At 41.4% G+C, this 12,530-nt stretch overlaps 1 protein-coding gene across 2 annotated transcripts in view; it reads right to left on the minus strand.

Moving 5' to 3' along the window:
* LOC120528370 (zinc finger protein 665-like) overlaps window positions 1–12,530 on the minus strand; it is a 39,641-nt gene that overhangs the window by 14,904 nt on the left and 12,207 nt on the right. Inside the window, exons 1-2 of one of the 2 annotated variants that reach the window (XM_039752524.1) lie at window positions 12,358–12,498; window positions 7,999–8,544 (exon numbers count right to left, since the gene is read on the minus strand). In XM_039752524.1, coding sequence (XP_039608458.1) covers window positions 7,999–8,544; window positions 12,358–12,415 — 604 coding nt within the window. In that variant the 5' untranslated portion in view covers window positions 12,416–12,498. Of the gene's footprint in view, window positions 1–7,998; window positions 8,545–12,357; window positions 12,499–12,530 lie in introns of those variants that run through there. The other variant, XM_039752525.1, reaches the window with a different exon arrangement.

Here is a 12,530-nt window from a genome sequence, read left to right on the forward strand (position 1 = left end):
TTTACCGGCAATGTCAGTAAACATATACTCAGCCTCCCATCGGTTTTTTAAGGCTCTATGTTCAGAATCACCTTTTCTCTTCGGCATCGTGTGGGCTAGCTTCGCAATAACTTGCAGCATCATAAGCTAGACTTGATTAACGCGGTAAGTGTTCGGCAAGGCAGCTGAAGCGCTGCATTATGGGATCTGTAGTTTATTGTGTTACCAGCGCTTCATATCCCCAGGCCATTAATAACAATAATATATAAAATAATCTCGGGCGGATATAATTACGCCAGGCGGATGTGGCCTGCGGGCCTTGAGTTTGACACATATGGACTAAATAGAACTTGAAAAGATATATTTTTTCAAATGTGATCGTGCAATTCAGAACATTGAGCCCGCGTGCTATTGTGGTTTTGCTTGCGTGCCTCAATAAGTTACCCTCCCCTCGGTCTTACTTTTTTACCGTTCATCTAATGAATACACTGAGTATGGCTTTACCAAAACAATCATTGATCGCGAATAAAGTATCAATTGTTCATAAAGCTTCAATTGATGATTTGTCTTTCTGCGTTAACCGCATATTTTTTCATACGTCTCAAACCAAGGGGATGCGAGGCAAAAAATGAATAAAGTGCATCCCCTCTCGGGAATCGAACCTTGGCGCCAGAGGTGAAGCCTCTATTATTGCGCCACGGCGTGTGGTTTGTCTATTTGAGCGTAGCAGTGTAATGCGGTTTTTGTTCAGCACTCTTTGGAACTGTTGCTTTTGTCTGCGCACTCGTCCAGTTCACGTGAGCCGCTGAATATGGTTTTATATGTCACTCGCTCGCTTCTAATTGTTTCGCTGCCTTCTTAATTATATAATGTATGTTTTCTTCAGCGGTTTTTGGAGTTCTTCCTGGTTTTCTAAGTACTGCGTGATTACATGGGAGGCGTGATGATGTCACACGAAACTCCGTCCCCCACTGCTTTCAAGCTGAATTCCATTACAGTAAAATGAGAAAAATAGCTTCTAGTTATGACCATTATGCGTAGAATTTCGAAATGAAACCTGCCCAACTTTTGTAAGGAAGCTGTAAGGAATGAACCTGCCAAATTTCAGCCTTCCACCTACACGGCAGGTTGGAGAATTAGTGATGAGTCAGTGAGTGAGTGAGTGAGGGCTTTGCCTTTTATTAGTATAGATTAATTAACCTGGCATTAGATGTTTTGACTAAAATCCCTTTTATTAGCCCTTCAGTGAATGTGTAGGTAGATGGGAGGAAAGGGACGCAGAGTTTTACCGAGCTGGTACATAAATATAAATTGTTATCAAGTGGACGTCGATTAGTTAGAAACTGTCATCAGCCCTCTTATTTGCATGTTGGGTAGAATGATACAAACCTAGTTTTTGGACCTAAATAAAATAAAACTAATTACACATAGTAAGCACTGAGTGTGAACAGTCACTATACAGTTATGAATTCTGTAACAGATGTTATAATCATAATGATTTTTTTCTCAAAATTAAACAAGGGTACAAGGACACGTATTTCACAGATGATTACAAATCTCAAACACATCAACCGCTCAGTGCCGGTGTCTCAACCACACAGACACACTCGGAGCAACAGACAACAGCCGAAAGATCCAAAGAAACATGAAGAAATTGTCAATAAAGATAAAAACTACATCTGAGTCAGCAGCATCAGAGGTGAATCTTTATCTCTGTGAACCTTATACCACAAGAGATGCTGGGCCACTGGCTTTCTGGAGGACCAATAAAAGTTGTCATCCTACCTGTGCCCTCCTTATACAAGTGGGGACAGCAAGGGTCTATTCAGTACAGCAGCACACGTCGTGGATGACAGGAGGACCAGACTGTCCTCAGAATATGCAGAGATGGTTATATTCTTAGATAAGAACCTGAAGCGTTCACCAAGACTGTCTCGTTTTTCTCTTGTCGTAGTCGATGGCTACAAATATCTAATTGAACATTTGATTTGATTAGAAATGTATAGTATGATTAAGACATGCCTTTTGTTTGGATCAGCTTGTTTTTGTTCCAGTATGTGTGCATTATGGGTAAATATTCTTTGTGTATGCTGTATGCAGTAGCACTTTATTATGGAATGTGAAGTTTACACATGGCTAAAAATACATTTATTATTTTGAAAAGAAAAACGACGGTATTATTATGATTACTAGCCAACACCTGTCGTAGCATATGGCGGTGTAAGAATAGGAACGAAAAAAGGTGAGAAAGGAATTCTTGAAAGACGCAGTTGTGAATAGGTGTTTTGCTGGAGATGACAGATAATGAGTCGAAAGATCTAACCCCAGAAAAAGCCACGTACAACTGACCATGGCTTAAGACTGGTTGTTGTAGATTAACGCAAATCTTTTCAAACGTTTGTCCTTGGGACTTGTTGATAGTCATGGAGAAGGCGAGTCTGAGTGGGAATTGTATGCGTTTAAATTTAAAAGGGACATTGGAGTCGGATGGAAGAAGAGAAATTCTAGGAATGAAGATTGTTTCAGAATTTTGATTAGCGATCTGTTTGCACTCAATATGTATATGTATTTGGGTAATGATGAGTCTTCTTCCGTTGCAAAGACCTTTTGATGGTATAATATTTTGGAGGCGCATGACTATGGCTACCACCTTTAGATGAAGGATACTGGGAGGCATACCAGTTGGTGTGAGGGTGTGGAAAAATTCCTGTGGGTACGTTAGTTGATCATTAGGATCATCACTAACCACTGTATCTACACTCTTGAGGGTCACTTTTCCACCCTGTATAAGATCAAGAACTTTGTTATTAATATGTAGAGAATCATCATTTGTGATGCTCAGTATTGCTCTTGCAGCAAGTTCTTGGGGAGTCACAGTTGAGAAATTAATATCACCGTAAAGTTGAGCAACTGGGTCTTGTTCTTGTGGTAAACTTTGAAAAGGTAGTTCTCCCGTGTCTCCAGTTTAACCTTCCCCATCTTGAAGAAGCCATTGAACAAATTGAGTTTCACTTTCGAGAGCTCTCATATTTTTTGTGAGTTTTAGGACCTTCATTTCATTCCACAGCCTGTGCTTGTTGATGCAAGAGGCAATGGTGAGGGCTCGAGAACCGCAGAAGATAACAGGCAGTATTTGGCATAAATCTCCACGGAGAAGAATGGTTTTATTAATGAAAGGTGCATTTTTGTGAGTGAGATCTCGCAGTAGTCTGTCAACAGCTTGAAATGCATAACAATGTGTCATTGGTGCTTCATCCCAGATGATAATTTTTGCTTCAAATATATTATTGGCATTGTTGGTATTTGGCTTCACGTTGCAGGTTGATGTTGGTGTGGTTTGAAGAGGTATTTTGAACACGGAATGTGCAGTACCGGCGCCAGGTAGCAAAGTTGCTGCGATTCTAGTTGAAGCAACCGCTATTTCCACGTCTCCTCTAAGTCTTACAGAATGAATGAGGGTTTTGTATACAAAGGTCTTGCCTGTTCCTGTGGGGCCATCAAGAAAGAAACATTTCTTGGAATGAACAGGTGGATTGTATATTGCCTGCAGTACTGTTTGTACAACTATTCGCTGATCGTCGTTAAGTTGTTGTGTGTAATCTGAAGCTACTTTTTGTTCATGGAGAATGTCAACACAGGTTGGAGTAAATGGTGGGATGAATTTGGTGACTGGGAGATGAAATTGTTGAAGAGTCATACCATAGCACTTGGGTATTTCATTTCCGAGACAGTGTACATTGTGGTAGTGTCAGTGAAATATTTAGTAAACAGGTCTTCGCAAATTGCCAGTTTGTGTGTTTGCCATAGGTCCGGGACGTTGACAGGTTCCCCAAAGGCAAAAATGATAGCAAAGAATTGTCTCATATGTACGGGCATCTTAGTTTGTTTAGCTTCATAAAGAGTGTTGTGCCAAATCTTGTCATCGTTAAGGAGACCTAAATCTTGACATGCTGCTTTAAATGAGCTGCATATGTTTCCATTTATGGTTCTAAGCTCCTGGAAAGTAGTAGCGCCTGGAAACCACGTTAAGAGGGCACGTAAGTAGTAGCGTTCAGAGTCTTGAATAGAGACAATTGGCATTCTACCTATAGCGTTACTTTTTCCAGAGTCGTCGCTTCCACATGCTAGCCTTGAAATCGAAAGTATAATAGTGTGGAATGTCTATATAGTGGAGTGATTTCGCATGAGTATGCATCTTATTCAGGTCAAACCATGCTGTTAGCATGGCTTTTCTCGTTGCTTCTCGATTTAAGGTTTCTTCTTCGAGACCTTCACGAAACAGGACAGTTTGTTGTTTGTGAAGATGGACAGGTAATCGTATAATTCTGTGAGATTTGTCTGATATACTGTTCTCACTAAGACGCCACATAGCTTCTGGAGCACTAACATATCTTCCGTCCAAGAAAGTCTTGATTTCATCATGAACCAAGTCATCGTTAGGATGTTCTTGCTGTAAGGTAATGGAATCTGCATCGTAACCTTTGTGAACATATTTGTAGAGATATTTGATGGACTTTATAGATGAGCAAACTTCGACATTAATATATGCATTGAATTTTTTACTCAACCAAAGGTTGTATGGAACTATCCATCGATTATCAATTATAAACTTGCCTATTTGTGCAGTTGGCCATTCTCTTCTATGGTAGATTGTGTACCCGTTAATGTTTTCTTGTGTGTGTTTCTTGTAATCTTTCGGGAATTGCTTGGTGCAAGTACCATCCTTCATGCACAATACCGTTGGGTTACCTGCTGTACCGCATGGTCTGTGTACTACACATATGTAATACTACATTTTTCTTTATGTCACTGTATCTGGACAATACTGTTATGAGTTTTATTCACATGTGCATGTTAACTGTGGCACACAGAGGCTCAGCAGTTAGAATTGCTGACCAAGCATTGGATTAGATAGCCAAAGACAACTGGAGGCTTGTGTAGTCAGCTTAAACACAGGTTAGGGTATTTCTGTCCTCTATCAGCACAAACCTTCTTTCCTTCTTGGGAGAATGAGAATCGACATGTAAGCACTATGATATTTCTGTATTTTGTGGGAGAGGAATTCAGCCCTTGTTTGGAAACGAGAAGACCAGCAAATGAAGCAAGAACCATATAAAAGGTCTGGACAGTGGCCAGACCCTTCGAGGCTGTGTCGACACCAGGTGTGTTGAAAAACCTCCCAGCGTAGGGACGGAAAAAATGGCTGACTGTGTTGATCCAGATTCCCACCTGGATAAAGTCTGTCCATATGCCTCCTCGTCTGTAACTGCGTAAAACGTCAGTAAATGTAAGCTAAAAGATATTTTGTCTCATGTGATTCTTGTACCGCCCGTAATCACTATGGGAGGGATATCGCCTTTTCTGGTATATTATGATATCGTCTAATTATTTAATAAGCCACAATATTAAAAGAACACATTTCCAAGAGAGCTAATGCCTCTGCAGGAAACAACATATAGTAACAATTTCAACTAACTTACGGTCAGTGTCAGGGTTAGAGAGTTCAGCAGAGACATATTTATCAATATCATCTTTGGTTCTTATTTTAGGATTATTGTGAAGAGTAAACAGCATGTGGGCGTGAGGAAGGCTGAGCTTCTGAAATTCGATTACGTAAATATAAGAGATAACAACCCCAATAAGATGTTGTTGTAGAATGTCTCTACGAAATTCCTGCAGCTTGATCCGAAAAACCTCGTACTACAATATCAGGTCTGTGCTTTCGCTGCATACAGAATTTGCTTTATTTTGTATGCGTACTTCAATAGTTTCTGCTGTGTCAAAAACACAACTGTCCATATCCTGGAGAGGTAGAAGTGTCAGCGTATAGTGGAGAGATTTGGTAATAAATTTGCCTGTGTATTTTAAAACAGTATGATCCGTGGCCAGGAGGTCAAGCTATCTGTAAACCCATGGAAGCAAATGCTAGAGAAGAGTTGTATTCTTGAATGCGTTCACGATAATTTTTACCTTCTGATGTTTGCTGTGTAAGAAGCTGTTGTAAAGACACAGGTGGCTCCCGCAAAGGTGGTAAAGCTACTTTACCGTCATGGCAGCACCTCGAGTACTTGTTGGACGTATTACGCTCAGCAGGCCAGTATAGTGCATGACAGTGTTTGCAGTGCTGGTCTGGACAAACCAATGTTGTACTCTTGGACGGGAAGACAGGAATGAGGTGAAGAAGTACCTGTGGTAACAGGAAGAGGATTGTGTGTATGTCTGTTGAGACTGCGTTGGTTTGGAAATGTTGCTTTGCAGATGTCGCATTGCAGGCCCGGTCTTAGGTATTATGGGGCCCTAGGCGAAAGGGGGGTCCAGGGCCCCCCCTGGAAGCTCTGCGAAATGCATGAAAATTAGACCAAGGAGACGTTTTCTTGTAACGTTATGAGGTCATCACCCTGCGTCCCTTTTTCGCCCGGAGTAGTTAGCAGCTACAATTTAGCCAGTTTGAACTGTTTCCATTGGGCACCACGTGGCGGTATGTAGCTAAGCCCAGCTTAGTTTTTTTGTATTTTTTCTTTTTTTAGTTTTTTTGTCCTTTATTTTTTGGGACATTTGAAACTTTTGTTACCAGCACCAACTCTCACAAAATTAAGCAAATCTCCTCTCTGAGACGCAATGAAAGCATCAGTATCAGCTTTTTTCTTTCGCTTAGCTGCTCCAGATTCGTATTTACGCTTCAAGGACATACTGACAGACAAGGGTTTCGTTCGTTCTCGCAACTCAGATTGCGGTTCTGCCTTCCTGCTCCCATGCCACCTGCTGCCACCGACGAGGTGGAAGGATTTATGAGATCTTGACTTCTTTCTTCTTCAACGAATGATGATGAGGGCTGATTCACTGATGTGAATGTTCGACCCATAGAGATCTTGACTCAAACCGCTCCGCTTTTAAAGACAGCCGCCCACACGGACACACCCCCGCTGGCGCACATAATTTAAACATGCGAGGGGAGGGGCGGGCCAGGGGCCCGGCCGCCGTCAATCCGGGGCAACCTAGACACTGGGGCCCTAGGCGGTTGCCTACTTCGCCTATGCCTAAGGCCGGGCCTGCGCATTGCAAGACTTGTGAATGAGTTTTGTTGTGTTTAGTCAGACAATCCTATGCAGTGAACATCTTATTGCATTTCTGGCACTCATATAGTTGTTGGGAAGAATGCCTTTTCTTGTGTTTACCAAGTATGGTTCGCATTTGAAAAGTTTTGTTGCAGGAATCGCACTGGAAGAATGTGTTTACTGGAGTGGGAGTCGGGTAATTTTTCAGCAGAGTGAATTTTTATGTGTTTGAGAAGTGCAGGTGAACATGCAAGTGATGTGGAGTGGTGACTCCAAATTGACCCGATGTGACTGTGGGAGATGGAAGGGCCCAAGATCATCTCCAATTGAAGATTTCAAATCACTGCCAACTTGTCCAGGCCCTGCTGCCTAAGCAAGTTCAGTCTGAGAGCAGAACACAAGATACGGAAAGAAGACCCTGAGACCCCTGAATGACATGTCTCGTTCAGGTAGCTCGTCACTGTTAACATCAAAGTGCACGAGATTACCATTAGAAAGATGAGGCACATATAAGGTGTGCACTGGCTTGAGCAAATTCACGCTTATTTAGTGCACAGGGGTGAGGATTTTATTCTTACTTCTTTCTTTCTTTTTGTGGACATTTCTGGCTTAACTGCCACACAACTTAAGAAATATACATGTGTTTAACAAAATATGACTGTTGATATTTTCATTGAATGTAATGCGCTGTTGGCCTAACATACGTCACAGCTTCAGTCAAAGCCTCATGATGTTCAAGTCATGCGCTCAACACTTTAGAAAACTTGGGTGAATAAGGAAAAATTTAATTTATCATTTATTAGGTAACCTATTGTTTGTTATCATGGGCCTGAGCAGGTGGACTTTTATCCAAGTTCAATTAACCGTGTCTTCCACTCTCATTTCAATTTTTTAAAAACATCAAAACACCGACCGCTAGAATTTATAAATGCTTTCTTTCTTTTATATTTAATCAATTACTCACTTATTCCAACACTCCCAGATGATTCTTCTCCTTCTCTCCCATTTCCCTCGGTGATTTTCTCTTCAGACAGTGATAACTCTGATTTCAGCTCTGCAGAATTCTCCTGTGTAGCCAGTCGTCCCGTATTAGTGGACCAGGGCTGTAAACTGGATGGAGATTCTTCACAGGCCTCGCGCTTGAAAATATCCTCAGTTTCATGCTTTTGAAGTTCAAGACTACCTGAGAAATAATTCAAATCCTCAGCTTTAATGGCAGCAGTCACCTCCCTGAACTCCTCCTCCTCTTTACAAACTGAAATTCTTTCTTCGTGATCCTCCAGCTTCACACACACATCCTCTGGTGTGAGCCACTCACAGGCCTCTTCTTTAATGTCCACCGTTCTTTCATCCACTCCATCTTCTTTGGCAGAGGCCATGCTCTGTGGGAAACTCTTCTCTCTCTTTAAAATGTCTGCCCTTCTCTTCTCAGATTCACTTCTCACATGGACAGCCCTGAGCTGGAGGCCATTAAACACCTCAGTGTACAGCCATGTGAAATGGGAAAGCACTGTGAAAATAAAAGTGGAAGAATTAACTTCATAAAGTCAGTAAAAATAATGAGCACACTTCAGGGTCACAGTTGATTTCCTCTTCTGCTTCACAGGTTAAAATTACAAATCACACAATTCATATGTGATCAAAGTGCACTGCAGACCTTCATTAAAGGGGATTTGCATACATTTCAGTGCCACCATGTATATATGACAACACTTTATCTACACGGCATCATCATGTTTGGACACAGCAATGGCAGGTCTAGTAAAGCCATCATATTTAGGGCTTTGTTGGATATCCTCGCTGGACTTGAACATTTGGAGGTTCATTCTGTTAAGTTGTTATATTCTATATCTTATATATGTACTCCTATTTGTGGGATTACGGGACTGCATCCCGACTGGGAGTAGGACATTCGGGGTTTGAGGAGAGTGGGTTTGTAGGAGGTTACTCGTGATGTTTTATGAGAGAGAAGAATAAAAAGCATGTGGCTAACATCAAAGGTGTTGTGTTGTTATTTAAGTTTAACATTCGTAGTAGAGAATGTCTGCTAATTATAGAATCCTGCCTGTATCTGACAAGAGAAAGTCATACGAGAGCTGGAAAAATGAAGATTTAATATGGACACGGGTTACTAGGCTTAGAAATAAACAACACACACTTGAGGTTGGACTGTCGCTTACAGGGACATCATTGAGATGTCAATTTGAGCAGAAGACCTGAACAAAGATGAAGGTGAGACTATTCTGATAGAAAGGCTTGATGTTGTGTTTAAAGGAGACAAAGGATCGTATCTATGAGGATATTCAGATTTTACAGAGTTAAAAGGGCGAGTGCAGTTTCTATGGTGGATTAGATCATCGATTTGAAGCAGAGATACTCCTGATGGGTAATTCCACGTCAAATCATCACACTTTTGGACCTCACTAACACAGATTTTAACAAAAACAAATTTTCTGGAGATGTTCATGACATTATAAAGGTAGCTTTAGTAAAAAATAGGCCAATTTTAAAATTTACTATTCAGATTTTAACATTATAATCACTCATAACATGGTCATTTTTTCATTTTGGAGATAGCATAGTATTTTCACAAACAATAGAGCTGGAAAAGATCTTTAAAACGACATGAGAACCATTTCTGAGGAACTTATATTCAGGTAGAAATAGCTAGTCAAATCCTAACCAGCACAGTATTCAAACTTTTTTATTTTAAATCTCATTATTATTGTTGATCCAAGAAACGTGCAATTTCAGTTCCATGGGTCACTCAGATTACCAAATCAGCAGGCCAAGTCTCGTTAAAATCTGTGACAATGAGGTCCATAAATGTGATGATGTGACATGGAGTGACCTGCATGTGTAGATATAACATGGCTGTCCCTGATGCTGTGTGAGCTTTAAAGCTGTTGGACACGACGCGTTTAGATACAAACCAAAGGCAGCTGGGATTAACAGCATGGATGGCACTTACTATTGCTTCAATGGAATTGGTACAATGAAAATTTTTGTAGTAAAGTCTGGTAACAATGGGTATTACTGTTACTCATGAAACTGTGTATTTCACCAGTAAGAGACAACACAACAGGTGGCATTCAAAATGCAGCAAGAAGAAGTCACCATTGCCAGGCAATAATCTGTCAGCCAAATATGGAAGGAGATCAAAATGCATTATTGTCAGAGCACTGGGCTAAAGAATGCAGAAAAATAAATGAACAGATGATAATAACAGAGGAGACTGAAATACAGAGAACTGTGAAGAATGAAACATGACGTAATTTACAAAAGAATCAAACTCGGGCACATTTAGTGTTTTGTTCGAATCTTTAGGATTAGCGGCAACTGATTCTACTTACACTCTCACAGTCTATGGAGAGAAATACTTAGACAACGACATTAGTCAGTCTGACCAGAATGAAGTCAAAAAGCTGAGGAACTCAAACATTTCAAACAGAAGAGCTTTCATATTTGGAGGTGGTGAAGTTGTGCATTCCACCAAACGAGTGAAAATTCCTGTAAAGTTTGGAGAGACATGATGTGGCACTGAAACAGAAGTGGTGCCAGCTGAATGAACAATGTTGTTCAGTAAAACATCCTTAAAAAGGGCAGGGACACGTTTAGATAATGAAAATGACAAAGCAGTGATGTTTAATCAGCCAGTGAAGTGGTAAAGTCGACGGTAAAGGTGACAATCGACATACCACCAGCAGTGAGAGAGGTGAAGAGAGAGATTTATCTAACACTACATCAGATAATGAAGACACTGGAGATGAGAAGGAGACTCTAAATTCTTCAGTCCCAGTAGAAGATGTCGATGCTGAAGTTCAGCAAAGTTCAGCAAACTCACAGGTTAAGACGGAGTCCTTGTATTTGTCTAAAAAAGGGGCAAACTGTGAGATATGTGGGCAGAGATGGTGGCATACAGATAAAGATTTAGATTGGGCTGGCAAAGCAGAAATTGGTAAAATTTAGAGTTTACAGATCCTGACAGCACTGCTGACAAAGAAGGGTCTGTTGACACATCAAGTGTGGATAATCTGCAAGTTGAACCAGAAATTAAAGAAATATGGGACTTGTGGGTGGAAATCACGGAGATATCAGCTGAGTCAGCAAAACAGGAAGAGATAAGCAGCTGGAAAAGAAAAAGGAGCATCTGAGGAGGGGGGAAACCACAAGATGGATATGCCCTTTAAAAAGAGACTTCAGCAGTAACCGTACCTAAAGACCACCTAGTGGCATGAGGGTCTGAGGGACAAGATAGGAGTGGGCTCAACGGGGATTCAACAACATGGGCATCAGAATCTGCTCACCAAGGTCTCTGACTCGGCACTGCCACTTTAAACAATGAGGAGAGACAGTTGAGCTCCAGCCCATAATAGTCGAGTCGCGGCTCTGCAGTTTTCACATTTTGTATTTAATCGCTTCATATGGTCCGACACAAACAGCCCGACTGGCTTGAGTCCGGTTCTTCATTTAACACGGCCATCTCTAGTAAGCTAAATTATCAAAGTGTACAGAAATACTGAAAGTAGTTGTAAAGGATAAAAAAGACATTAAATAAAACAATACCGTTTCAAATATCACAAAAATGTATTCGCAATGCCACGCCAGCTGTAGATTTTGCTGTATCCCTCCAGCAGCACTAGCTTGTTTGATGTTTGTATTTTTTTATTTCCCATTAAACAAATCAAAGTGTCTCTGTTACAGTGAAACCGCACGAGCATCTTTCCTGATAATACAAAAAAAATAATTTTAAAATTATTATCAGTACGAGAAAAGCTTGTGGAAACAAAAGCTAAACGCGTCCTGTAAAGTTACATCGTGCGACGCCACTTCAACAAAGTTACCGATGACGGCTTTAGAAGAAAAGGCAAAAAACACGAACAACACGCAGAGCTCGAGAAAAATCAGAAATGAACGACGGGGCCGTGCGGGAGTGAGCGGCTGAACAAGCGCGTGCCCGACAGACAGCACAGTTCAGAGCATGCGCGAAATCAAAAGGAGATGCGGCGCGGAAAAGTGCACGAGCGCAAAGAGGGCAGAAGCAATCCCGATTTAACGAGCCTCCGCCAAGTCAGATGTAGAATTACATTTTATGGGACACCGAACGGAAAATAAAGTAACGTAGCACTAGCAAAAAAAAAAGTAAACTCGCGAAGGTGCGATTTGCGGTGCCGCCTCCTCCTGCACGTAGCGCTCAAACACCAACACTTAAAAGCGAACCACGCGGCTCCTCCTCAAATTTAGAGCCGCTCAGCATGTCGCGATGTTCCTCACTGCTGGCATTCCCACCCGTACGCGATCCCCACGTTCGTCTTTGTCTCACCTTCCGCACCTTTACTTGATCTTATGGTCGAGAAGAAGTTGGAGCGCGAGGGTCTCATAAGAGCAAACTAGTGATGTGTTGCTAGATACATTGTACTGACTTGTCGAGCTTTCTAAGAGCCGCAATGATGCGGATTTGAAATAGGCCTGTCACGTGATTTTGAGGCACGTTAG

Source organism: Polypterus senegalus, chromosome 4, assembly GCF_016835505.1.
Source record: "Polypterus senegalus isolate Bchr_013 chromosome 4, ASM1683550v1, whole genome shotgun sequence".
In the NCBI taxonomy this organism is placed as follows: domain Eukaryota; kingdom Metazoa; phylum Chordata; class Cladistia; order Polypteriformes; family Polypteridae; genus Polypterus; species Polypterus senegalus.